Source organism: Prosopis cineraria, unplaced genomic scaffold (genome assembly GCF_029017545.1).
Source record: "Prosopis cineraria cultivar Desert tree isolate PC_DT_omini unplaced genomic scaffold, ASM2901754v1 PC12, whole genome shotgun sequence".
Taxonomy (NCBI): domain Eukaryota; kingdom Viridiplantae; phylum Streptophyta; class Magnoliopsida; order Fabales; family Fabaceae; genus Prosopis; species Prosopis cineraria.
The window spans coordinates 3,307,372-3,333,813 of NW_026555343.1; the positions used below are offsets into that span (position 1 = coordinate 3,307,372).

Consider the following 26,442-nt stretch of genomic DNA (forward strand, 5'->3'; position numbering starts at 1 on the left):
ATCAAAACATTAAAATATTAAATTTGGTGGTACAATATTTAAAAGAAAACCATTAGTTGATAAAAAAAATTGCTAAAAACGATTGGTATATAAAAAATTATAAGTCATTTGTACATTTCTAAAAAATTCATTTGAACTGCTAATATTTTAAAAATAATTTTAGAAATTTTGGATGAACATTTATAAAAAATAATATTTAATATTTTAACAAAAATTTAAGACGTCTAACATACTTAAAAAGGGACTTCAAGGTTAAATTAGCATCAAAATACATAGTAAAAATTTTACTTGTTACTATACATGGACCATATGCATATGGCATTTTAGTAGAAAACAACAAAATTAATGGCTAACTAATAGAAAGGATTTTTGTTTCCTAAAAAAATAATTAAAAAAATTAATTTACTTATCAATATCAAGTACCTAGTGCTCCTCAAAAAAAGTTTAAAGATAAAAATGCATATTAATCCAAAAATATTTATTTTTTCAACTTTATTCTTATTAATGATTGTTATAATATAGTGTATCTAAGAACTACTCCCTCCATTTTCAAATATAAGAGAAACTATTACATGTTTCTTTATTTTTTTATAAGTAAAATTACAAATTTTAATAAGCATTTATCACATTTTTCCCAGATTATCTCTCATAAAGTCAATGCTTATTTTTACAAGATGAACTTGTTTCCATTAATTACAAGAACAATTAGTTCAAATTTAATTTTAACTTCAAACATATTTATTATACTCAAGCAATTGTGTGAATTGATTTTTTTTATATTTGTAACCTGAGGGAGTACAACTTAGGGTAATTAAAGAGGGGCAATATTAAAAAAAATTAACTATTATTCCCACCTTATCAATTTATAATATATTTTTAGATAAAATTATATATATAATAACGCTTGTTAAATATACTTTACAATATTATTTTTTTAAATAAAAATATAAATTTTTTAAATTTTTTTCATTTAATACTTAATTTATAAAAAAAATAAAAAAAGAGAATATAATACAAAATAATATTTAAAAATTATTATTAATGAAACGTGTTTTATCAAAGTATTTTATATCTCGAATGCCAAATTTTTTTTAAAAATATTTTATGAATTGGGATAAAGTGGTATATCTTTAACTTATATCTATGACTAAGTAAAATTTTAAAACTTTACCCCTATAATTATAACATCAGAAATATACACATATACACATATACATTTCTTCCGGTCCTATAATTGTAACGCAAAAAATATAGTTAAAGGTAGTAGCTAATAAACTTATTCTCTTAAAAAAATATTTCCCTTTTCCAAATCTACCTTTATTCAATTTCATTGACAAATTTGAGATACTTTCTAGATTTTATTTTCCCACCTACTTAACATTATTTGATAGGGATATATTTAAAAATAACTAATAAATTTTGCCTCTTTCATACTTCGTAAACGGTTATATATTTAGGATAAAAAATGTGGAAAATGGTCATGTATTTAACACCAGTGGGAGTATCATATATTCATATATGATTATATGTCTGGCCAAAAAAAAAAAAGATTATATGTACTCTCTTCATTCGATATGAATTAATCTCTTTTAATCAGACGGTGCATGAATTTAATGGTGCTGTAACTGTAAGTATATACAAGCATTTATATCCGTTGAAACAACGTACAGGAACTACTAGTTGCCTAGTTGGTGGTATAATTTATGGAGATTAAAAACATAGCAGTACCGTGTATAATCTAAACCCCAGACACAGAACTAATACACAACGAGAATTCAAAATCTCATGGGGAAAAAAAAATCTTCACAACATGAAAAAAAAGAGACAGTTGGATTCAATGTCATTAAATTAATATAATATATTTATTATTTCTAATAAGTTATTGACTATTTCACAATCAAAAATAGTAGCAGCATGACTTAATCTTTGAGACATATTTATTTAGTGATTATAAAGATATATACTTTTTTAAGAACTTGAAGTATCCTTTAGCAACGGCAAAAATTCGAGAACAAAAATTAATTTAATATATTTATTATTTGTAATAAGTTATTCACAGTTTCACAATCTGAGATAGTAGCTGCATGAGTCACTGTTTGAGACATATTTATTTAGTCATTATAAAGATATGTACTTTTTACGATTTCAATTATAAAGCATTTTTTCAGTTAAACTTGATCCAAAATGTGAAACTCAGTACATTTTGAAATTATTTTTTCAAATTCACTCTTGTATTAATGAATGCGATTAAATAGACTTGACAATAAAATAACTTATTACCATGATAATTAAGAATTAATCATTCTAATCATCATATCATGGTAAAAAGAAACTAATTACAGTTAAATAAAACTAATTATAATAGAAAAGGAAAGACTCAGCTCAAAATCTACTATAGTTATTTGGATTAAACATAAAACTTGAAATAAAATAGTGCAAAAACACAAATTATTGGAATTTTTAGTTGTCAACTTAAGCCAAAGCATACCGAATACATGCATAGCAGCATAAATCATACACGCCTTTAGAAGCATAGGATATCGATCTGCTTGAAAACTTAGTTTAAAAAAAAGGATAAAAATCAATATTTTACAATCATAGTAACACTTGCTGCGGCTTACATATATCCTGCCATGCCATGACCTCATCGACGCTGCGTTTACTTTTCATGATAAAGAGGTTAAGGAAAAAAGGAAACGTGTCATTTTTTTATAGGAACAAAAAAAATACTTTAATTTTTCACAATATAGTGAATAAAGTTTCACGTACTTATGTGCAGAGGTGTTTATATTTAACAGTCAATTATATTCTAACAAGAAAATAACTGTTTGCAATTTTTTTTAAAAAAAAGCTACTTTCACATTTATATGAAATATAATTGGGAGTGTTTACAATTTGAATCCAGCGAGCACATACAGAATGTGGTGAATGAAACGCAATTTTATTTGGAAGCGATAGGTGTACGTGGAATGCAAACAAAATTTGTGTACATGGAATGTCAATTGTCACACAAGCGACTCTCCCAAGGCGATGACGTTCTGAAACAATAACCACAAGGGAAAAGGATAAAGCAGCAGATATACTTGCGGGTCGTGGTTGACTTCACCCAACAGTCTGTCGAGTTACAAATCGAAGGGTTTAGATGTATACTATATAATATCGCAAGGAATGTTACCGGAGAGAGACGAAGATGAAGAAGACAAGCCCCCACGCACACAAAACCCGAAACGGACAACTCATTGGACTCTCTGAAGCATGCATTTATGGACTCTGTAACTGTTCCGAGGCTGCTTGCGTTCTCAGGTTTTGTCAGATCTCAGGACTATGCTAATGCTATTGCGATGCATTCTCTTCCACACACACTGAACAGACCCCACTCTCCCCGCCTGTTACTGTGGAATGACTTGCCATCTTGCCTGGTCTCTCCTATGGTACGCCAGTTCTTATCATTGCCCTTTGATGATTTTGCTGTGCGCTAACATGGTGTGGTTAGGGGTTTACCAAATCTTGATGAGAAAGAATGCAGATGAACTGTTTGATAATTTGTCTCACTGGCAATTGCATGTGGCTAGTGACTAGCCATGGCTTAAATTCATGGCCCCTTATGAAAATTTTAGAGCTTTTTACTGTGTGAAAACACAAGAAAGAAATTTCATCGCTTTTTGGCTAGCTAGGGCAATTTATGTGTCTAGCGATTTTCTTAGTTTCTGGAGGCATACCGGAAGCAAATACCATCCTCCATCATCATACTTGTCAGGGTTTGAATTGGCTTCATCCTTCATGTCTGGAACCAATTTAAGACTAATGTAGAGATGAATATTTTTTATGGAAAAAAAAAAGGCTGACATGTGGGACCACCAGTACCGCTCTGTCTCCACTTTCCTTCCCTCTTTTTCTTCATTCTTTATGTTTCTAACTTTCAAAGCTCTTCCAGGTCCCCAAAAAAAAAAAAAACTTTCTAACCTCTTAAGAGTTTTTCCCCCTAAAAATATTTATTATTAAAAAATGAATTGTTTTCAATTGCTTTCTATTGGATATTTTGTCCTATCTTAAGGTCGCACGTTTGGCCTTAGGTTCATAACCCACACATTTATAGACCTTTTGATTAGTGCTTATTAGTTTTTAATTGATGGATCTATCCCTCACTAAGTGTTTATCTGTTGATTGATAAGCATAAGACCATACAGAACGTGTTGCTGTCCATCACATGAGCTTCAAAGTTTTTGCTTAAAAAAGAGAGGACAACGCTTTATTGAAGGCACAAGAATGTCGAAACTGCAGAGGACTCATGTTAATTGCATATCCTGTTTAGGACTATTCTCAATCTTCTTTCTCTCTGGTTGGGTCCTTAAGACACCTCCAATATGCTTAACCTCCATGTTGAGCTTATGGTTACCTTCTTCACATATACTGATAAAATTACGTTTTTATTCCTATTTTTGTATAGCAGAATGCAAGATACGTTATCACCAATAGCTAGTTAAGGAATCTGGCATGTTTGAAGTTCTTTTTAATTGCTAGAGCAACACGGGAGCAAATAGTATCTCCTGCGATAGCCAATGACAGGTGCCGATCACGTGCTGAAGGGGACAGCAAGGATTTGTTGACCAAATTTGCAGTGAACCCTGTTTCTGAGATAAGTATGTTGTTCATTCTTGACAAGTTAATAATAAGGTCATGATGACACATGCACCACCCATAATCGTTATTTCCCCCCTTCAATTCAATGACTTATTATCTCATTTCAGATCCTGTGTCTCTCTGTGCACGGACTGGAACCTCACTTGAATGCTCCTCCAAAAGGAACATGGGCATGAGACTTGTACTTTTCACCAATCTCATTCACCACTGCATTTTCTGTCCTGCTCCATCTCTTTCCTTTTTGTCTATTCCTTGAAGTTCATAAATGCTTTGGAATGATAGGTCATAATTCACATATTACATTTTATTTATATGATAAGACACGTTAAAATAATAAGATATGCGCATAGAACTCTCTCATTCTATATCCATATTTGAATGTTCAGTTTCAAGTTTATTAAATATATATGTTGAATATCCTTCTCAAATTAAAGCATAGATGCTTTTAAAAAAAATAATGTTTTTATTTGATGTCTTTTAGATGGCACAAGACTCTAAGAATTTTGTGATTTAAAAGTAGAATAAATTTTCTTATTGTTTCATCTGATAAAATATCAGAGCCGTGACCCTACCTAGAGAAATTTTGCTCACTGAGTGACATAGGTTGAAAAGTCATTTTTGCTGCAATCTTTATATATTTTAACATGTTGTCCTTGGCACTGTAAGCAATTTATTTGTATTCACAGATTATTTTGCCCTATTCCATTAGTTGGATCTTAAATTCTTTTTTATTTTATTTATTTTTATATTTAGGGTCTAAAATACTTTATGGGCATTAATGTAATCTCTTCAATAGTCCATGCTAAGAAAAATTATCATTATCATTTCACTTTTATAAATTTTTTTTCAACAAAGTAATCTTGTAAGCCTGTTTATTAATCTATTACCACAGGCGAGTCCTAAATAAAAAATTCTTGTAAGCCAGAAATAATTGAATATTCACATTAATTCAATTTCTATTATATAAAATAATGACTTAATGACTTATTCTACTTCACACCTACGAATGTACAAAAAGTTCAATATACCTACCTACCTTACTGTATCTTTATTTTGTGCCCCTCTATATATATATCCATTCCATTTCCATACCCTTATTCTCTCAAGAACTGAACCAACAATCTGAAGAGAAGCAATGTCAAAAGCAGGCTCATCAAGATGGAGTCCAACCCCAGAGCAGCTGATGATTTTGGAGGAACTGTACAGGAGTGGGATTAGAACTCCTAGTGCCTCCCAAATCCAACACATTACAACTCACCTTTGTTTCTATGGTAGGATTGAAGGAAAGAATGTGTTCTACTGGTTTCAGAATCACAAGGCCAGGGATAGGCAGAAGCTCAGGAGGAAACTAAACAAGCAGCTCCAACTACAACAACTGCAACAGCAGCAGCAGCAGCAACATCAGATGCTAGTCCACCAATGCCAGGTGATTAATCAGGATAAGACTCATCGTTGGTTTTTTGGTGGCTTTGATTCTTCTCTTGGTTCTTCTGCCCAACAAGTTTCTTTTTATAACCCAGCCATCTTGCTTTCTCAGGTAATCTTCATTTTACTGTTGGTTATTGTACTTATTCTGCTCTTCTCTATATTGGAATCTAATTAAGAAGCATAACACAAGAGACCTGCAAAGCACCAATACGTCATAGTAATGTGCAACACTTATAATTGATATAACACGCCATTTTAAATTACATTTTCTTGCTAAATCCTGTTGCATGTTTTGTATCATGGTGCCAGTATATTTTATTCATGTTTTATATCCATTTTTGTGCAATTTGAATATTTTTACGCTCATAAAATTGAATATAGATACATATATTGTACATATTATGGTTTAAAAATTAAAACAATGTTGGAAGGCACAAAAGGCACTCGGGGCTTGGACTTCTGGGTTAACATGATTACATCCTCAATTACCATACAAAAATGGTATAATACAATAAAACATGTAGGGTACGGATATTATTTGAATTATTCTGTCATGTTGGACGGTACAGGTGCATGTTAAAGTACATGTTCTTCCCGGATCACAATATATAGTACAATTCTGATTGTGAAGTAGAGGGCAAAGAAAATGGAGGGATTGAGGGTTGAAGTCTTTGTATTGAAAGTCACATATTTTCCAGGTTGAAGCATGAAGTCTCAAAGTTGTACTTCTTCTTTTGGACTTATTTCTTAATTTGATATGTTCAGGGAGAAGCAGGAGAGACATCATCAGAGACATGGAAGATTGCGCAGAACCAACAAAGTGAGGTGGATAAAACAACGAGTACGTCATCACTTTACAACTATGGTATGATGAATTGTTGGAGTTTTGTCGATGTTAATGAAGCATCCTCATGTTGCACAAGCCGGCCTCTCAAGACTCTTGACCTGTTTCCAACCGCATCCTCCAAACTCAGAGAAGACCCCTTAAACCTAGAACTCTGATCACAGTGAAGAAGCTAATGATCTCTCTCTCTCTCTCTCGCCCCTTTTAGGAATCTATGATAATGTACTATTTACTTGCAGACCTTGGTCTTGTATTGTACGTAGGGCCTCGAGCCATGGCTTTTCAAAACATGATAAAACCATTCACCGTTTAGATTATATTGTAGAAATATGCACAACATTCTCCTCGGTTAACGTTTGTCGGTACCTGATTTGAAAGATTTATTATTATATAACGTTACATATAACCTGAAACGCAAATTTTACGTTGTGCTTTTAGAAGTACACGCATATAGAAGATACAATAAGCATTGTCCAAGTAATGTTAATTTATGTCAACAAACGTTTTTAGTAGAAAGGGTTACGATTATTTAAACACTGTCGAGTTTAAGTTTGTGTAAATGTGTAAAATATTTTGAGAAGCTACTCTCAATTGGACATAACAATATTTGAATTTAATTTAATTGGACGGTGATATAAAAAGAAGTTATGTTAATTTGTATTCTTAAAAAAAGAAGATGCAACTAATGACGTCTTGGAGTATGGTTAGTAAGTTTAAGTTGATGTCCTTTGATATTGAAGTGTCAAGATACGCACCCACGAAGTAAACCATACAAAGTTGATACGGTGTGAATATGATTTACTCATTTCATTTGTGGCATGAATTGCTCCAGAGCTTGATAAACAGAGGCGATTAACTTAAATGTGTGTCTCGCCAGTATTTATTTGTTTTTTCATGGGAGCAACGTAGAAAAAAAAAATTTATGCGTGTAACATAAAAAAAATTCTCTTCATGTTTGCTTTAATGATAAAAAATAATTTTTGTGTCTTTATGTAAACTTAATAGAAAATTATAATTCTTAAACAATGATAATAAAACATGAACGATATTATAAAAAACAAATGTTTATACCTTCCTCTCTCTCTCTCTCTCTCTCTCTCTCATTGCTGATCGTACATTCGGTCATGTTCAAGCCTTTTTTTGTTTTTGGGTTGCTGCCTTGTTGGAACCAATCTGTAATTGTGAAATTTACGGAGAAGAACCGCAGAGAGAAATTGACACTAAAAGACCATAGATTTGTGATATGACAGAAAAGGATAATAGTTTAGTAGTTGGCAACATAGTTCATTGGGAAAATGACAATTAGAGATTACAGGATATTGATGACAAACACCAAAATATTAAAATGCCTAATTCTCATTAATGCCTTTTAAGAGTTATTTGTTAATACCTATCTATATGTAACATATTTATAGTCCAAATTTAGGGAGAATATTAACAAAAGATCCCTAAAAGAATTTAATATTTAATAAATATTTCTAACAAGGAAATATAAATAAATTAATAAGAGAAATTATTGTTTTAACAAGTATTAATCTGTTCAACATTCTTGTTAGATATTAAATTAAATTCTTTCAAAAAAAATATGTATATTCTCCCTTTAATTTATGCTGATTAAACTAGCATTGGAAGAAGCACATTGTGCCAGTATTTACCAAAAATGCATTAGAAATAACTATATGCCTGCGCTTCCTATAAGATTTCAATCAAATAAAATGTTTGCTTTCTAATTTTCACTCTGCAAAATTATATTTGATGCCACCGTGTAATTAATTTCATCTTTACAGTTGTGGTCTCCTCAAAAGTCAAAATACTGATATCTCCTTTTCAATGTGTTGATAACTTGCTCAAAGACTTTGGGCAAAATAATGATGATGATGATGATGATGATGATAAGAACGAGAACAACAACAACTTGCTCTAAGGTTATTGTGCAAGTTACATTTTCTCAAGCTGCTAATATAACATCACCGACATGTGAGAACTATATATTAGTTCATTCGTTAAAGAAACTGTAATTTTTTGTTTTGTTTTTTTATAAATAAAATTACATATTTCAATAAATATTTATTATAATTTTTTTAAATTATCTCTTATAAAACCATAATCTTTATTCACGAGACACATTTAATGCAACTTTATTTTGATTAAATACATAGGTATTTTAGTCTATTTTTTGTTTTCATACATAATTATTATAATTAATTAATTTTCGTAAATCGTGTTATACGATTATTTTCTTTTCTATGTGACAAATAGAGGGAGTTCAGTCATTTACAATGTAATGGCAGCTGTGCAATCTCGGTCCATCATGCAGATTTTTTTAAAAAAAGTAATTTTAAAATTTAAATAATATTAGGAAATAAATTATGTATAATTATATATAGTTTTCAAAAACAAATTTAAAAATATATGTAGAATCATGTCCTTTATTATAATTTATATATCTAAAATTGATTTTAATTTAAACCATCCAAATAGGTTCAATTTTATTGTAATTTACACATCTAGAATTATGTCTTTCTCTTTGACTAAATCTATTTGAACTTAGATATATTGATTTATTTTTTACATGCATTAAATTATTAATATTACTATAATTTAAATTTCTATAATTAATTGGATATATAATTTAAATAATATATTTTATTTGTTGAATAAAGTTGAAAAAATTAATAATATTATATACAACTTTATTAATATTTTAATTTTAAAAAACAATGTATCTTATGATAATTTGTACATCTAAACAGGCACTAATTAATAAAAAACCATTAAGTTTGGCAAATGGTTTTTAATAATAAATTATATTGTTGTTAAAAATATCTAAACACCTATATATGTCCAAACAATGATTTTCTTAAAAAAATATTCAAATATATTTATGTATATGTCAAAATCAATTATGGATAAAAAAATATGATTTGTAAAATAATTTATATGATATTTGGATAAATTTTTAGAAAATTATAATTGAAAAAATAAATTGAAAAGAAGCTAATACTAGCTCATAATATAACCATGGTTTTGTATTCATAATTACTTTAGGCTTATATGAGAGTATTTGAATATTTTTTAATAAAATGATTATGGATTCATAATTGATTTTGACATGTATAATGAGTGTTTGGATAGTTTTAAAAAAATATGACTTTAAATTTATAATTAATTTTAACATATAATATGGGTGTTTGGTTATATTTTCACAAACCATGGTTTACTTGATTTCAATTCTGATTAAAATCAATTTTATTAGTCAATATTATAAATTAATTATATATCATATAACATCTCATTATTTATATTCAAAATCAATTACATTAATCAATTTTTTCTAATAGATATCCAATCAAAAGCAATGGTTTTTTATGATAAATTAATTTTGACATGTATAATAGGTATTTGAATATTTTCAAAAAAACATAGTTTTAGATTTATAATTGATTGTAACATTTAATAGGGGTGTTTAGATATATTTTTATGAAATTATGATTTTAATCTCTAAAATTGATTTTAGAGACTATCCATACCGGCACTTATTTGCTGTCACAGCATATTATGATTCTCAGTACCATTATTGATCAAATTAGTCGTTGGCTCTAATTGAATGATAAATGTGTATATAACCAACCATCAATAATTTATCTATCACTGTGGTCCCTTCCTGGTAGAGCCTTAAAGCTCATACGTGTACTAGGTATTCGTTTATTCATCAATATTGAGTTATATTCTCACAAACCATGATTTTATTTTATTTTCAATTCTGCTTTTCAATTTTAATTAAAATCAATCTTATTAGTCAATTTTATAAATTAATTCTATACCACATAACATCTCATTAATCAGATTCAAAATCAATTGCATTAATCAATTTTTTTCTAATGGACATTCAGTCAAAAGCAATAGTTTTTTATGACAAATTAATTTTGACATGTACAATAGGTGTTTGGATTTTTTTAAAAAAATATAATTTTAAATTTATAATTGATTTTAACATTTAATATGAATGTTTAGACATATTTTCATGAAATTATGGTTTTGACATCTAAAATTGATTTTAGACGGGCACTTGTTTGCTGTCACAGCATGATATTGTTCTCAGTTCCATTATTGATCAAATTAGTCCTTGGCTCTAATTGAATGATAAATTATGTATATAACTAGCCATCAATAATTTATCTACCAATATGGTTCCTTCCTGGTAGAGCCTTAAAGCTCATACGTGTACTGGGTATTCGTTTGTTCATCAATATCGAGTTGCTTTCATATCGTGCACTTGAAGATTAAAAGCTTGGTGACGCAAAGGAATGGACTTTAAGGACATGGGGGGTCAGCTTTAATGGTGATTGACATGGACTATTCTGAGTGAGTTACTGTGAGCAAAACCATCTATTCTTTAAAGTAACCACTAAACTGTCATGTTCATCGTTCATGCCACTCATCAATGTTGTTAATGCAGGGTGTGGCCAATAAGTAACGTTTCTGCAAAATATATGCCACTCATGTGTCCATCTTTATATTTTGTTCTCTCAATCAAAATGGCTTTATTTTACTACCCACACAGAATTGCAGAGCCGGAGATTTACATTTTTTTTCAGTGCGGGACTGCCCTACATTAAGTTGAGGAGACCTTAACAGAGTCCAAACTAATTAGGATGAGTCAGGTCAAGACCCTTTCAGGTGGAAGATCTACCACCAAACTACTGCATTTCTATGAATTGAGTGAAAAGGAGAGGAAAAAAATATGGAATTCTCTTATGCTTTGTCTGGATGGAGAGAAAACATGGGAAGAAAGAAAACTAGACAGGAAAATAAGGGAGGATATAACTTTTCTTCTAAATTTTCTCCTATCCATCCAAGCACGAAGGGTAATGACTTTTTCTTTTTAGTTTTCTCTCATTTTCATTTTCTTTTTTTTCAATTTTTCTTCTCATTCAAACGAAGGATTATAATCTCATGTAAGCCTTACTTTCACGAATCATGACTTAAATTTTCTACAACAATGTGATTGTATATTCAAACAGATCCAACAACAATAAAAACTCATTTATTATATGAAGTTGGCTAAAGGGATTGACACAAATTCTGCATGAAATTTATTTTAGCTCAGTGATTACTTATATGGATTCAATTTAGAAAAGGAGATTCAAATTCATGCTCCTCCCTGTCTTTCTCCTATATGCGCTTAAAGTTACTGCATCCGATTTGAAAGTGAACGCTTAAAAGTAAACTGTCCTGTTCATCATTCATTTCACTGATCAATATTGTTAATGCAACTTGTGGCCATTAAATAACGCGCCTGCAAAATACATGCTGTTCATGTGTCAATTTTTATTTTGTTCCCTAAAATAATTTTGATGTCTTGTTTCACTACCGACACAAATTTGCAGAGATCTAGTTAGAGTGAATAAGACAAAAGAGGAGAGAGAGATTCATTTTTGCAAAATCTTGGTTCCATTATTCTATGTACCCAAATGTACTTTTTCCCCCTTCCAGTGAAGCAGAGAGACAAAATTAAAACATAATTCATGATTGAAACTATGTGCTGCACCTCTAGAAGTTCTCCTTGTGAAAGGTAAAACGTGTGGATGAGACTAAACTGAACTCTTGGCAAAGGGTCTTCAATGTGTTGGTGAGAGTAGGACTACCACAGTAGAATACACCTACATCAACAAACAGTCAAAATCTGAACATTCTTTAGGATTTCATGAATAATGAATCAGAATCTTTGCATACCTATTCGAGAATTCTCGTGTGTGCTTGCTAGTCCAGAGAATACTTTTTTCCAGTTGGGCCTTGCAAAATGAGTTCTTATCTGAGCATATTGGAACAGGAGAAAAATGCAAAGGTCAATAGTGCTGTACTGGTTTCTATGTAGTTAAAGGTTCATGCTTAATTAGTACTGAATCATCACCCTGCTTTCTGAAACTACATCAACTCCATTTTTAGCATGCTGCAGTTTCTGCACCATGGCAATAAGGGCTGACCGAGCATCGCCTTCTTCATGAACACTAGTCAAGTAGTTGTGCATTTCGATTATATGCTGTAACATTCAAAGATGCACACAAAATTATTACACAGTGAAATGTTACGACATGGAGACAACTCAACTAAAAATAAATTATGTTTGTTTAGCTTTCAATCTCACATTGTGGTCATATTCTGCAATATCATCCATGACTCCTTTGAACCACTCAAAAGAAGCCTGCTCTCTTGTCACCCAGTAGAAGTACGCTCTTTCTGGATATTTTTGATCATCTGGTGAACTGTGTTGAGAGGAGTCCTGCAGATAGAGAATATATATACTTTAATTAAAAGGAAGGAAAAAAATTCATGTAAAATTACTTAGCTGTCTTCTTTTAGGTTCCTTCCTGAAAATATAATATAAGGAAGCACTTTTTCCAAAGAGTTATTGATGCCATGCTGCTGCTGAGTTGTAAGAAACAAAAATCCATATGAAATGTTTTTATTAGACAATCTGATAGCAATAGTGTAAAAACTGGACTACTCACAGGCTCAGGTTTTTCTGGTTTGATGTGGTTGAGGAGATCTTTGAGAATACTGATCATTGGCGTGGCCCCAATTCCCAGACCTATAAGCAAGAGCACGTCATACTTTTTGTAGTTTTGTGCTGGGGCTCCATAGGGTCCTTTAATGAGGATCTTGGGATATCTAAGGAATTAAAAGGAGCAAAACTAATTTCAATCACTATATCAATTAGTAGCTTAAGAACTAAGAGGTTTTATCTACCTTACTGCTGCTGATTGATCATAGTTAACGTTTGCTCTTGTTTCCATCCTCGTAAGGCTTCCCTTTCTTGTATTCTGGATCTCACAAACCTGCATTTTTTGGTCTTAGCCCAACTAGTTGCTTAACAAAATTGTTATTTAAAAGCCAATCGAACAAATGGCTAACGTTCACACTTCAGTCAAATAAATTAGAATAAATTAAGATTTCAGGCTTCTGAAGATAAATTATCTCACAGCTTGAACAAATTGAGATTTAATCCTCCCAAGTTCGAGAACAACATATCGTTTTTCACATCAAGATTGTTAAGAAATAGTCATAAGAGATGATTGATTTAGCCTAACGTACAACTAATATAGCAATAAAATATCTAGCCGTCACTACAGCATGCCATTACAAAGCACCATGTGGCCATTTTGGTGCCTCATCATGGAATGTTTCAAAATGTTTTTTCTGATTGATTGCAAATAAATGATAGTAAACATCACCTGTGAAAATCTGTTTCTAAGCTCTGTAGTCCAATCTCCCAAGGTTCGTATATGGACACTCAAGTAGTCATCTCCAGGTGCAGAGGTGATGGAGAAAGGATGCCTGAAAAATGGAGAAAATTGGAGCGTCTTAATCAAAATGACATTATGGAAAAATCAGTTTACTGAGTAATAACAACAAAATACTGTCATTAGTTACCATTCAAAACTTGATATGTCTGGACACTTTACAAAAAGGTACATGCCACTTTTGTACTTGAATCCTGAAGGTTTGGTCATGTACAGTGCTAGCACATTTCCTGAATATATTATTGCCTGACATTTTCAAGCAGTAAGATCACCTCCCCACATTATGATTAAAAAAAAAATTGGGAGAAGAAGTTGTTAGCACACACCTTAATTACTCTTACACGGTGATCTTTACCCCTTAAAAGTGGATGTATTCTCTCTAAAGCATAGAATACTACCGGAACTATGAGGTACATCCAAGTCTGCAAAGAGAAAGATGGTGGAACTGATGAGCTTATAAATGTTCAAAGATCTTTGCCGATCAGAATGCCTTGATACAGACATGCTATCGGGAACAAATACAAATAAAAATCAGTTTACAATTGAAATTTGAAGCTGTGGAGTTGCATTTAGAACAAACTTTTGAATAATTGAAATCTGAGTCTGGGTGTTGCAGATTCATTTGGTGAAAATGAGAAGTCAGTGACTAGACACACCAACAAAATTATGAACATGAAGATGTTTCAGGTCATTCTAGGTCTTCTCATGCTCATTTCCAAAATAAAATAAAATAAAGTGCAGTCGTTCAAATGTTTGCTTGTTGATTCTTCATTAACTGCGTAACAAAAGGATTCTTCTTGCAACTTAGAATAAGACAAAATCTTGCAAAGAAGTTTCTCAATGTGTCATATCATTTAAAATCTGATAACTATCACCTATGGAACTACCTTAGTATTGTAATAAAATCTAGCTACATTGCTAATTCAGAAACACTATATATTCAAGCAAACACATAGGCCATTATTGTGTAGGTTGTTGGGACTTCAAATGAGAAAATTGTTAGAGCAGCACTTACCGTCTTCTTCTGCCAATCCTTGGTGAGAAATAGAAAGTAGCCATGTATGACTAGTAGTATATACACCAGAATCAGCAAATGATGTGCATACCAGAATGCATTGAATCCAGCCAAATGATGAAATGGGGAGGGCAATTTTACAACACTTCTTCTGAAATTATGTGTTGCCAGTGTGAAGGTAAAGGCCATAATTATGACCATCAAAATTCCAGTTACTCCAGGAGTACTCTTAACCAAGTCCAGGTAAGTAGGCTGCTTGAAGCTAAATCCTGGGCCAAGTATACTCATGAACTTTGAATGTGGGCATGATATAAGTCTTGGAAAGTCACAAGTTACATGCATCAATACGTGAATAAGGGTCCCTACAACTACACCTAGTGCAATCAACTTGTGAAAGTTTATGTTCTCATCAAAAGGGATGATCCTACTAAGAAATGATTCTCTGAGGTTTGTTAGAGTTCTTCTGCACATGGTAAGGACAATAAGAGCCATGTTGAACTTGAGAGTCTCAGCACCACCCTTTGCAAAGCAGACACAATAACCCATAACTTCATACGCTCCTCTATTTTTGTATTGAAGGAACTTCCAGATGAAAAGCCCCAAGTTGATGGCCGACCAGAGTGTGATGACCCATATTTTCTTCCAGTTCTCGTATACAAACTCCGTCGCTTTATGAAAAAACTTGCTTACAGGTGTTCGGTATTGACTTGGTATCATAGCTCTCGCCAAAGTCTGGGCTCTCTTGCCAATGACTTTGGGATTATCTTCAGTACTCACCATTTCCCTGAGCAAAGTTTCAAGCTGCCACATCTGTTTCAACACGGAGCTACTGAGAAGGATACCAGGATAAGATGCTATTTGGTTTGCTAAGAAACGTGAAAGTTAAGATGTTCTAACCTCTATATATCCATTATGATCTGGGTCTAGCTCTTCCATGATCAAAGATGCATACACTGAAGCTTGTTTTTTGAGATTTCCTAGCTTATTTGCTGAGGCGCTCAACATTATAACCTTTTACAGAATAGCAACAAATTTATGATTTATTTAACAATGGGAGTGGAAGATGTTAAAGAACTCAGACTTTACGGGATATTTGTCTTCACCTGCTTAACCTCTTCTTCCGATAGTCTTCCATCCCCGTTCTTGTCACACCTGAACAATAAGAGCAAAGTTTATCACATAAAATTATACTTCCAGGATTATGGTCTGACTTAAAAAATGTTTTATCACACAAATAAAAAACACCTCATTAAATGTTTGTCATCAGATTATGTAATGAAAGCATTATATGCAGACATTTCTATAGCTCAACATTACATCATTCACTGCTTCTATACATTTTAGGTACATAAATGTACCAATTGCTTCTGAAGTAAGCCAATAAAATTGACTAAATTAAACCAGGTGTTACGGGGGACGAGATTTACAAAGACACCCACTGTGTATTGCATAAGATATCAATACATAAATATAAGAATTTGAGTGTGTGTGTGTGTGGCTTACGCACTTTACATTTGTTTCCTTTGAAATTGATACTGTCAATTTGAAAGAAAAAGGAGACTCCATTTTTGGGATTAATAAATAGGTAGTGAAGAAGTGATCTTACATGTCAAAGAACACCTGAAGTCTGGATTCAAGGTCCTTATTGGTCATGTCCTCCCAGAACACTTTGAGTTTATCCAGAGTAATCCCATTTTCAGCATGTATATGCCTTCGTCTTGCTAAAGCATCAAACAGTTCTCCTGCAAAATCCTTTGATTCTGCTCCCATCCCTGTGAAACATAGTTATATAAATATCGTAGTTCAAACGTCGTCTCTAATGAGAACTCAGATCCCATTAAATATCAGAAACAGGTAAACACGTACCAATACAAGCTCCAAATTTGTCCCTTGAGAGCTTCCCATCAGCAGCATGTTGAGAAAAACGCTTCTCAATTGCGTTCCATGCATCTTGTTCCTTTCCTGTGACTGTCCTATCAAGAAACCGTAAACCTCTAAGTCCTCTTGATGCTCCTGATTGTAACCTCCCCATCTTTGCACTATTTCCTTGACCCACATGTCTATTCCTTAGACCTCCATTGTTATTGTCATCGATATTGCCAATCGTCTTTGCCTCCGGCTCGGCCTCATTGTCACATTCTGACGCCATTGCGCTCTGAGCTTGCTCGTTTTCAGGCAAATCCGCCATCCGATCAATCTGGATACTTTCAAGAGCCCATTGGGATGAATCTGGACGCAGCATTTCCTTTTCTGACGACATTGATTAGAAGTTAAAACTAGACGTGTGGTTGAATGGGTAAAACAAAGGTCAGAGAAATCTCTTCTGAGAGATGAAATGGTCGAAATGTCGTATGTATGTTAGCTAATGCTAATAATAAAAATAATAATGGATACCGATGCCAACACCAAATTCTAGAGCTTTGTGTGTGTCATTCTTATTTTTCCCGGGAACCAAACAAGTCGAAAACTTTATGGACGGACGGCCAAATGGGAAGAAGGTTGTTAGGTGTAGGACGGCCAAATATGTCCATGAAACATGAAAAACAATTTGCAGGCTGTTAATGAGAAACAGGTAATAGTAATTCAAAAGGAAGTCATATACATACAAAACAATAAGCAATTAGCCTGATTTGCTCAGAACATGTCAGGTCAGAATTGCATCTTCAACCATCCTCCACCTTTGGGTTAGAAAGATGGAGGAGGCTAGAAAGATGGAAGATGGAAGAGGGTGAAAGAAGTTTGCAATTTATAGGATCTTTATATGTAATTTCTTGGTGAATGAATTATTTCATCTTTATTCAAAAAAAAAAAAGAAAAAACAAGAAGCAGAGTGCATGATTGTGCAGAGCCAGAAATAGAATTAGCACCTGAAGCATGTGGAAGGAATATTAATTTATTTCTACAAGACAAAACGGATACAGATATTAGGCACATGAATCTACGATAACAGACCTCAGATGTGCTGATCCTACACCTACCAACAACCATCGACTTAATTTTAAAATAGAAAATTAAGGAGTACCCTTTTTTTTTTTCTTTTTTAATGAAGGAGAGTTTCTTTCAAGTTTCAATGTTGAGATTAGAAAGATGGAGGAGGGTGAAAGAAGTTAGCGATTTGTAGGATCTTATATGTAATTTATTTGTGAATGCATGATTTCAGATCTCATTTTTATTCCAAAAAAATAAAAAAGGAACAATACAGACAGCATGATTGTGTAGAAATAGAATAAACACAAGCAGTGTGGAAGGTAGATCTATTAATTCAAGTTAAATTTTATAGGCTAATTTAAATAAATATAAAAAATATCAGGCTGAGTTTGAAAGTTTATAAACTTTTCTTTAGTTTGAGCTTATTTAGAGTATTTAAATAAAATTAAAACTGAATGGTTTTAATTTAAATGGCTGAAATTTTTTTATTATTAATAAAATTAAATTAACATTTATTTTAGCTTTCATTTAGTGGTAGTCATAAACGTTCTCTTAAACTTTCAATTCATGCATTTTACACTCTTACATAAAATTTTAATGTTCTAGTAACAATTCGTTTTGAATATTTTTTGAAAACATTAAGAAAAAAACACAAGAAGTTATTTTATATTCTTTTATTTTTACTTTTTAATATTGGTCTCACATTAGTAAGAGTAAGAACAAAAAGATGTACTACAATGTTATGTTGCTTACAAAATACTTATTAATTTTGAGGTAAAAAATGAAAATAACTAAAAATAAAATAAAATATTCTTCAACAATTTAAATATTTGGGCTAACTTAAAGACTAAGATGTTAGAGTCAAACTTAATTATATATTTATTTTTAATATTTGATATTAATTCTAAGCCCGGACTAAATAAACTTGTCCCTCATTGAGACCAACCCATCTAAGTCACCAACTCTAGTAAAAGGAATATCAATTTATTTCTATAAGACAGATATTAGATACAAGAATGTACCACTTCAGATGTGTTTATCCTAAACTACCACCAACCTAGTTTTAATTTCAATATAGAAAATGAGGAGGATTTTAAAAAAATGAAGGAGATTTCTTTCAATATTGTCTTGATTTGTGTTGTGGTACTTTTTACGATGTCTTTATGTCTTAGGTAGCCTTATTAGTTATATATTTTATCAATTTTAGATAAAAATATTTTTAATAAATTATATAATATGATCAGGTCAAGAGAACTTTCTTTTTTATTTTTTAGAAATTTTTAAATTATTTATTATTGATTATATTGAATTAAAAAATAACACAAACAAACACCTTAAAAGTTAAAACATTCCTTAATGGATCAGATTCTATAAATTAAAAAAAACAATATAAAGTTATGGTCATTTTTATAGATGTTTTCAAGGAATTATTATATTTATTCACAAAAAATAGTGTTAAATAAATATTTAAAAATTGATAGTGACTTTAAAAATTGTTGCGAATAATAAGATTTTTAACTTAAAATTTATAAAATACTATAAATATGAAAATGAAAATTTTCCATTTATCAATCGCATCATTTTTTTGCCAACATATATATTTATTATCAATCTCATCAATTGTGGATTGACATTATTGAATTTTTTTTTGGGGACCCAAGACACTATTGATCATTGATGGAATTAATAATGAAATTTTGTAGTGGACCATGTATATGCACATGACTGACCTGAAAAGTGGAAAGCATTCTCTTCATCAAATGTTTGACGAATGTTGCTACCATTTTTCTGATCTTAAAACATTAAAATAATTAAACGTGTGTATATTATTTCCATACATATAATAACATAATATTATATATATGCCTAGGAAGACTTTATACGAATAAAATTAATATATGATTATCGGTTGGGACTTAGGTATCATATCATGTGTCACTAACAACCATTAACCATATCAATTTTATTAAAGCTAATTCAATGATTAAGTGCTCAAGGGAAAGATTGATTTTCAAATCAATTTTCTTTTTTCCTTGCAAATTATATTTATTCCATTATAACTTTTACAAAACTTCTCAATTCCATCGCCAAACAATCCAGAGAAACAACAGGGGACACACACACACACAAACTATTATCGAAGTATATCACTAAAACACACACACACGCACACACACAAACTATTATCGAAGTATATCACTAAAACACACACACGCACAAAAACTATTCTAAAATAACATTTTAATTAATATATAATCAGAAAAAAATAACTTCAATCATCAACGATATCAATAACGTACCCCACGACCAAAAAATTAAAAAATTGTGGTTTTCTTTTCAAATAAGTGTTAATCCAATGATTAGCATGGAAATTTTTAAATTTTGGTATTAAGGGCGAAAACAGTTATAATTAATTGTTGGAAATAAAAGGAAAATTTTGGAATTTTGTGGAAGCAATACCTAAGCTTGTTTATATTTAAAGTTTAAGAGATGTAGAAAATGTATTTAAGAGAGCTACTTTTTATTAAATGTGACAATGCTCAAATCTAGTTATATATAAAATAGAATATAAGGGATACTTTCATTAATGAAAAAGAAGCTTGAAAGGTTTTTCTTCATATAAAATACGTACAGATAAATTATATAGAACAGGAAATGAAGATAATGATTAGTTGGGCACGAGCTTTTGGAATATTTTCCTATAACCATTGAACTTCTGCTTGTAGCCACAAATGTTTTAATTTGATGATTTATTTAAACAGGCAACTTTTTTGTTTGTAGCTAACAGCTGGTTTCAACTTATAAAAAGCATAATAGATCGTTAAATGTAAATTATTTTTCTGCTAAAATATATAAAACTCTCCAGAATCTTGAGATAGTTGCATATAACTCTTTTTATCTTTAAAAATTTAAAATTAACTCCCTTAATCTCTAATTTTATTTTTTAAAATTCTCTATTATTAATTATATTATTTTTTCATGAGGGTTAAAATGTCATTCAATTAAAAAACCTTATTAAACAAAAATATTATATTGTATAATTATTTATAATAAATTTTTTATATTTTTTGAATAGTTGAGGCATTAATAATAAAAAAAATATTATTATCACTGTATAAAATTTTAAATATTTATGTTTATATTAATTTTATCCATATTTTTTTGTTATCAATGGTGCATAATTCTATTGTTTTAAAAGATAATTTTTTATTTATTTTCTTTGGATTAATGTAATGCACATGGCTACAATATTTAAATTTTAAATATTATATAAATTTTAAAATTTATCTAACACATTAATATTTAAAATTTTAAATATTTTAGTCATGTGCATTACATTAATCTAACATAAAAAATAAATAAAAATTTATCTTTTAAAACAATGAAATCATCCACTATTAATAACAAAAAACATGAATAAAACTAATATAAATATAAATATTTAAAATTTTATATAATGATAATAATAATTTTTTATTATAAATATCTCAACTATCCAAAAAATATAAAAAAATTTATTATAAATAGTTACACAATAAAATTTTTTATTTAATAATTTTTTTAATTGAATAACATTTTAATCCTCATGAAAAAAATAAATAATAATAGGAGGTTTTAAAAAATAAAATTAAAGATTAGGGAGTTAATTTTAAACTTTTAAAAATCAGGAAGTTATATATAACTATTTCAAAGTTTAAGAAAATTTTATGTATTTTAATTTTTTTAATACAAAAGTAAAATATCATATTGAAAGTTTCTTTGAGAGAAGTGTGTGGTAACTCTTTATTGTATGTCTGTGTGTGATTATTATTTATTATGACCTCACATCAATGTGAATTGGCCTGACCTGGTAACAACTAACAAGTAGCATGTTTCATGTGTTGATAGCTTTTATCAAAAAAGTTATTGAACTATAATAATTGAAGTGGACTTTTACCAATCGATGTAGGGTTTAGTGTTAGTTTGAATTATCTTGAAAGCAACTTGAAGATTATAAGTGCTTTCTTAAAAAGGAATCAACCATCAATTAATCTCTTTGTGTTTAGATTATGTAGTATTTGGATTTAGGCTGAATGAGTAAAAATTCATGAAATTGGATTTCATCTAAATCCAATTAAATTTTATTATTATATTTATCTAACCAAACATGTACTATATTTTAAAAGACATAATATGATTTGACATAACATGTGGGGGAAAAACAATGATCTTCATGCATAGCTGTCTTCAAATAATATATGGAGAAACAATATATAAGTAGACAAATGTGGTGCCGTGTGCATTTTTTTAATTTGCAACTTGGCAGTAAGCACATGTCTCTCTAGCACGCGTTGTGATAGACATGTACACACATGGATCTGCAAATGATATCTACACAAGTATTCAGCAAAGTAGCTAAGTGGAGTCAATTTAATTAGTTTCTTTTTATTGATTAATCCATATATATAAGTTACTTGTATGAATCAAATTTAAAACCTCATTTAGAGAGAGATGTAAGACATGGATATATTAATTTGAAAATGATCCATTTAGCAAAAAAGTCAAAATTAATGACAGCTATGTATTTTTTTGGCCAGCAATGACAATTATATTTGGCGGCAAGACACGATATATCTACACAAAATTATTTTTTCCCTTCTTCTTTATCTTCTTCTTTTTTTAAAAAAAAAAAAACTATTATGCATATCGATCTGGTTGTTAGTGCGGCACATGTTATATAGATTAATCCTTCTGGGACTTCGGACAAAAATATTTTTTAAGCCTCATCACTTGATCTAAACTTTTATAAATTATAAGCCACGTGCTTATCTCGGGGAACAATATATTAACAGAAAAGGCACACAAAAAAAAAAAACAACTTGATATTTATTATATTTTTATTTTGGTAATTTTCATTTTTTGTGGGGTCAATTTTATCCCTACATTGTGAGCCTTTTTTTTTTCACTCATTTAAATATTATGTACAACACACACACGCGCGCCAGTTTACTCATGTAGTGCTTATCTAACAAATCTTCCTCATTCACATTTATACATGACTTATTAATGTGGGTTCTTTTGTTTTTTTGACAATGACTTTATGTGGGTTGATCTACATTAACTTTTGGTAACAATTTTTCAAAGTCTCAATAAAAGGAAAAACTTTTTTACTTTTGAGGTCTATGATAATCATTGCCAAAAGTGAAAATTATTTTATTTTTGACATTATAGGTGAAAGATCTTTTAACAAAAAATGGGTAAAAGAGCAGATTGATTCCTTAAATAATAAGTCCAAAAGTGTTTAAGATTTTAAACTCATTTTAAATATAATATTTTTCTTCAACTTTAAAAATAATACAATTTGGTCCCTACAATTAAAAAAAAAGTTAACTTTGATTGATCGTAAGTTGATTAGAAAATGATAAAAAAAAGATATAAAAAATTATCAAAAAGAATCAATAAAATTTTCTTAGTCTTGTTTTTGTATTTTTTTGAGTTATTGTTTGTAATTTTTTGATCATTTATCATAATTTTCTTACCTTTTTCTATAAATTTTTATATATGTTTTTGTCATTTTTTGATTAATAAACAAAGTTAACTTTTATTAATAATATGGATCAAATTATGCCATTTTCACCAAAATTGAATTTAAAATCCCATGTGTTCTTAGACATATATAGTTTAATGACTAATTTAGTATTTAACCTGAAAAAAATAATTAGTACCAACATTCTCCTCATGATATATATATCACCCCTGGCCTTTCCTAAATGCATTTGTTAAAAATGTTTTCAGTTGCGCGTGCGTTGATCAACCACGACGCCCTTGGCTAGCTAAGAGATGGTGGATGATGATAGTTTTGATTATTAATCACTTTTGAAAATTTTGGTTTTTTTCATTTAGTCAATAAAGTTGCAGTTTCCATTTAAAATAATTAACAATAATAATAAAGGTATATACGATTTGATTTGATAATAACTAGACCAGTCATAATACATCACACGATGAAGAAACTGATAAGTCAATATTATCTAATAGTAATTAATTATTTAATAAAATTTGGACTAAAACTCTTTCAAAGAACGAATCAACGAAGCACACTCATGTAATGGTGGGGGCCATCACTACTCGAAAGCGATCACCCGACATGGGCACACACACACACAGATATTCTTCATTCACAGATCTGGCTTGTCTAAATTCTAAAGCATGTCTCAATCTTCTCATATAGCAATAAGAGGGGACGATTCAGATTCAGACATCATTATCGTATCAACGTATTATTATTATTATTATTATAAGATGCAGAATGAGAACTCATAAATAATGCTCGAGTTAAGTTAACCAGATATGAAGCACATATATCAATCATCATCAGTATCTACAAAACATAAACTGTTGCTAACCTGCTGGGTTATTTTCTGTTACTTCTCTTCCTTCTGCAGCGAGTATGGTGATCGATTCGCTAAGGGATGAAACGGTTGACGGTTGTGGTGTCGTCGGAGAAGATACAGAGGCACTGGAAACCGGCGGCGACGGCGAGGCCATGGCTGTGTTTGTGGGAGTATTACCTCCGCCTGCACTGCGGTTGAGGAAGAAGAGTTGGTGCAAGAGACAGTGTTGTGCCCTTTCTCTTATTTATAGTCAAGGCACGGTAGACGGTAAAGAATTAAGTTGAAATATATATTATAAATATTTAGTCATATAATTATTTTTTTATTTGTGATTTCTTATTTTTAGTATCATAAAAAAAAATTCAAGTAAAAAAAAAATCACATTTCTCATTCTATTTGTTTAAAATATTTCATCTGACCTTTGAGACACAAGCCATAAATATACATGTGAGTGAGAGAGAGAGAGAGAGAGAGAGAGAGAGAGAGAGAGAGAGAGAGAGTCTCTTCTTTATAATGATTTGAGCCTTCTCAACTCTAAAGTCACCATAATAATTACAATATATATACGCACCATGTTTATATATTTATAAAAAAAAGTCTTATGTTTTTATATTTAATTACTTCCTCTGGTCCCTAATATACGCCACCTTTTTTAAAAAAAAATTGTCCTTAATATAAAACGTTTAATGTGATATTAATTATATATTTTTCTAATGTTACCTCCATTTAAAATCATTAATTATGAGGGAGAATATAAAATAAATTTATAAAATTTTATTTTAAATTAGGGTAAAATTAAAAGTATATTTTATTTTTAGACAAAATTAATAATTTAATTACCTCTCTCATTAATTTCAATGAGGTGTTAAAGATACTTTATAATAAGAACTAAAGAATATATAGATATATATATATATATATATATATATGTACATTATATAAATTGCCGTAGAGCTTCTCTCTCATTTTAGGTGGTTGGTGTCAAAGAAAAAAAATCATAACAAGCCACATTGTACGTCTACAAGGTTCATTTTTTGGACTTCATCCAACGCATAAGTGGATATTTAATTTTCTATTAACATGATTATCGGGCTGATTATTTGACAATTTGACACTAAGAACTAAATATAAGATATTTTTCAGACATATCATTCACTAGACACTCTCCCCTCTTTTTATTAATTACAATTTACCAACATTAAGTTTTAATGGCATTTCTAAGAAAAAAATAGATTAATTACTGTATAATGTACTCCCTCTTGTCTTTGACGATGAAGTTAACAAATTTCGTGTTTGTTAGAAAATGTTAGTTATGACTTGACATTATAAAAAAATATTATTCTGCTTCTTAATATAGAACTAAGTTTGCAAGCTCTTTTTTATTCTAAATATAAAATAAATTTAGAGTTAATAACACTTTTTCTAATTTTACTTTTTGTTATTCTATTATGGTCATTAATTACAAAAAATAGTCAAATTAAAAAGTTACATTATTTTTTACAATTTCAAGATTATAAATAAAGTTTCTTAATAAATATGACGTTTGTTAATTTTGTTTAATATTAAGAATCATGAGAGCATGTAGCTTTTTAATTTTACTTTTTTGTTGTAATTGTTTGGACTAATGATTTTTGGTCTAAACCCAATCATTTTGACTAAAATTCAATTTGTAATCCAAGTCTCACTTCAAGTTTCTAAAAATGAAGTGGTTGAAGGAGATACCTAGTCATCTCAAGTATCTTTCTGAAAAATGAGAGTAGATAAAGTTTTGGAAGAAATTGCATATAATGATTCTAAGAAAATGAAGTGTGGAGTCTTGAAAAAATTGTCACTTTATACCTATAAAATGACAAGTCACCACACACATACACACAAAATTCTACACAATCTCTCTAAACACTTCAAATA

The 26,442-nt window shown here is 30.1% G+C and overlaps 2 protein-coding genes across 11 annotated transcripts; one reads left to right on the forward strand and one right to left on the reverse strand.

Moving 5' to 3' along the window:
- Window positions 1-2,983: 2,983 nt before the first annotated feature.
- LOC129289561 (WUSCHEL-related homeobox 3-like) lies at window positions 2,984-7,278 on the forward strand. Of its 9 annotated transcripts, none has more exons than XM_054926343.1 (5): window positions 2,996-4,339; window positions 4,448-4,640; window positions 4,749-4,822; window positions 5,790-6,178; window positions 6,835-7,278. In XM_054926343.1, the coding sequence occupies exons 3-5, from the start codon at window positions 4,789-4,791 to the stop codon at window positions 7,069-7,071; spliced, it is 660 nt and encodes a 219-aa protein (XP_054782318.1). In that variant the 5' UTR covers window positions 2,996-4,339; window positions 4,448-4,640; window positions 4,749-4,788; the 3' UTR covers window positions 7,072-7,278. The 9 variants fall into 9 exon arrangements, with proteins under 9 accessions (XP_054782321.1, XP_054782318.1, XP_054782317.1 ...); XM_054926342.1 differs by having other exon boundaries at window positions 4,451-4,640; XM_054926339.1 differs by having other exon boundaries at window positions 2,996-3,431; window positions 4,173-4,640.
- A 5,043-nt stretch (window positions 7,279-12,321) lies between these two features.
- LOC129288770 (putative respiratory burst oxidase homolog protein H) lies at window positions 12,322-24,747 on the reverse strand. Of its 2 annotated transcripts, none has more exons than XM_054925502.1 (15): window positions 24,547-24,747; window positions 17,099-17,482; window positions 16,839-17,004; window positions 16,336-16,384; window positions 16,130-16,243; window positions 15,233-16,042; window positions 14,544-14,639; window positions 14,348-14,463; window positions 14,149-14,251; window positions 13,664-13,752; window positions 13,426-13,585; window positions 13,062-13,196; window positions 12,828-12,956; window positions 12,650-12,728; window positions 12,322-12,576 (listed from the first exon to the last, which is right to left on the reverse strand). In XM_054925502.1, exons 1-15 carry the CDS (start codon window positions 24,686-24,688, stop codon window positions 12,467-12,469), a joined length of 2,682 nt encoding a protein of 893 aa, XP_054781477.1. In that variant the 5' UTR covers window positions 24,689-24,747; the 3' UTR covers window positions 12,322-12,466. The 2 variants fall into 2 exon arrangements, with proteins under 2 accessions (XP_054781477.1, XP_054781479.1); XM_054925504.1 differs by lacking the exon at window positions 24,547-24,747 and adding an exon at window positions 17,839-18,168.
- Window positions 24,748-26,442: the final 1,695 nt, after the last annotated feature.

Bases quoted from the DNA above. Each gene is read 5' to 3' on its own strand.
- LOC129289561 (XM_054926338.1), top strand. From the start codon at position 4,789: ATGCTCCTCCAAAAGGAACATGGGCATGAGACTT. The intron at 4,823-5,789 runs GTACTTTTCACC...TGTCAAAAGCAG, and splicing joins GGAACATGGGCATGAGACTT to GCTCATCAAGATGGAGTCCA. The intron at 6,179-6,834 runs GTAATCTTCATT...TGATATGTTCAG, and splicing joins CAGCCATCTTGCTTTCTCAG to GGAGAAGCAGGAGAGACATC.
- LOC129288770 (XM_054925502.1), bottom strand. From the start codon at position 24,688: ATGGCCTCGCCGTCGCCGCCGGTTTCCAGTGCCTCTGTATCTTCTCCG. The intron at 14,640-15,232 runs GTAAGTGCTGCT...TTCTCTTTGCAG, and splicing joins AGGATTGGCAGAAGAAGACG to ACTTGGATGTACCTCATAGT. The intron at 12,577-12,649 runs GTATGCAAAGAT...TTGTTGATGTAG, and splicing joins ACACGAGAATTCTCGAATAG to GTGTATTCTACTGTGGTAGT.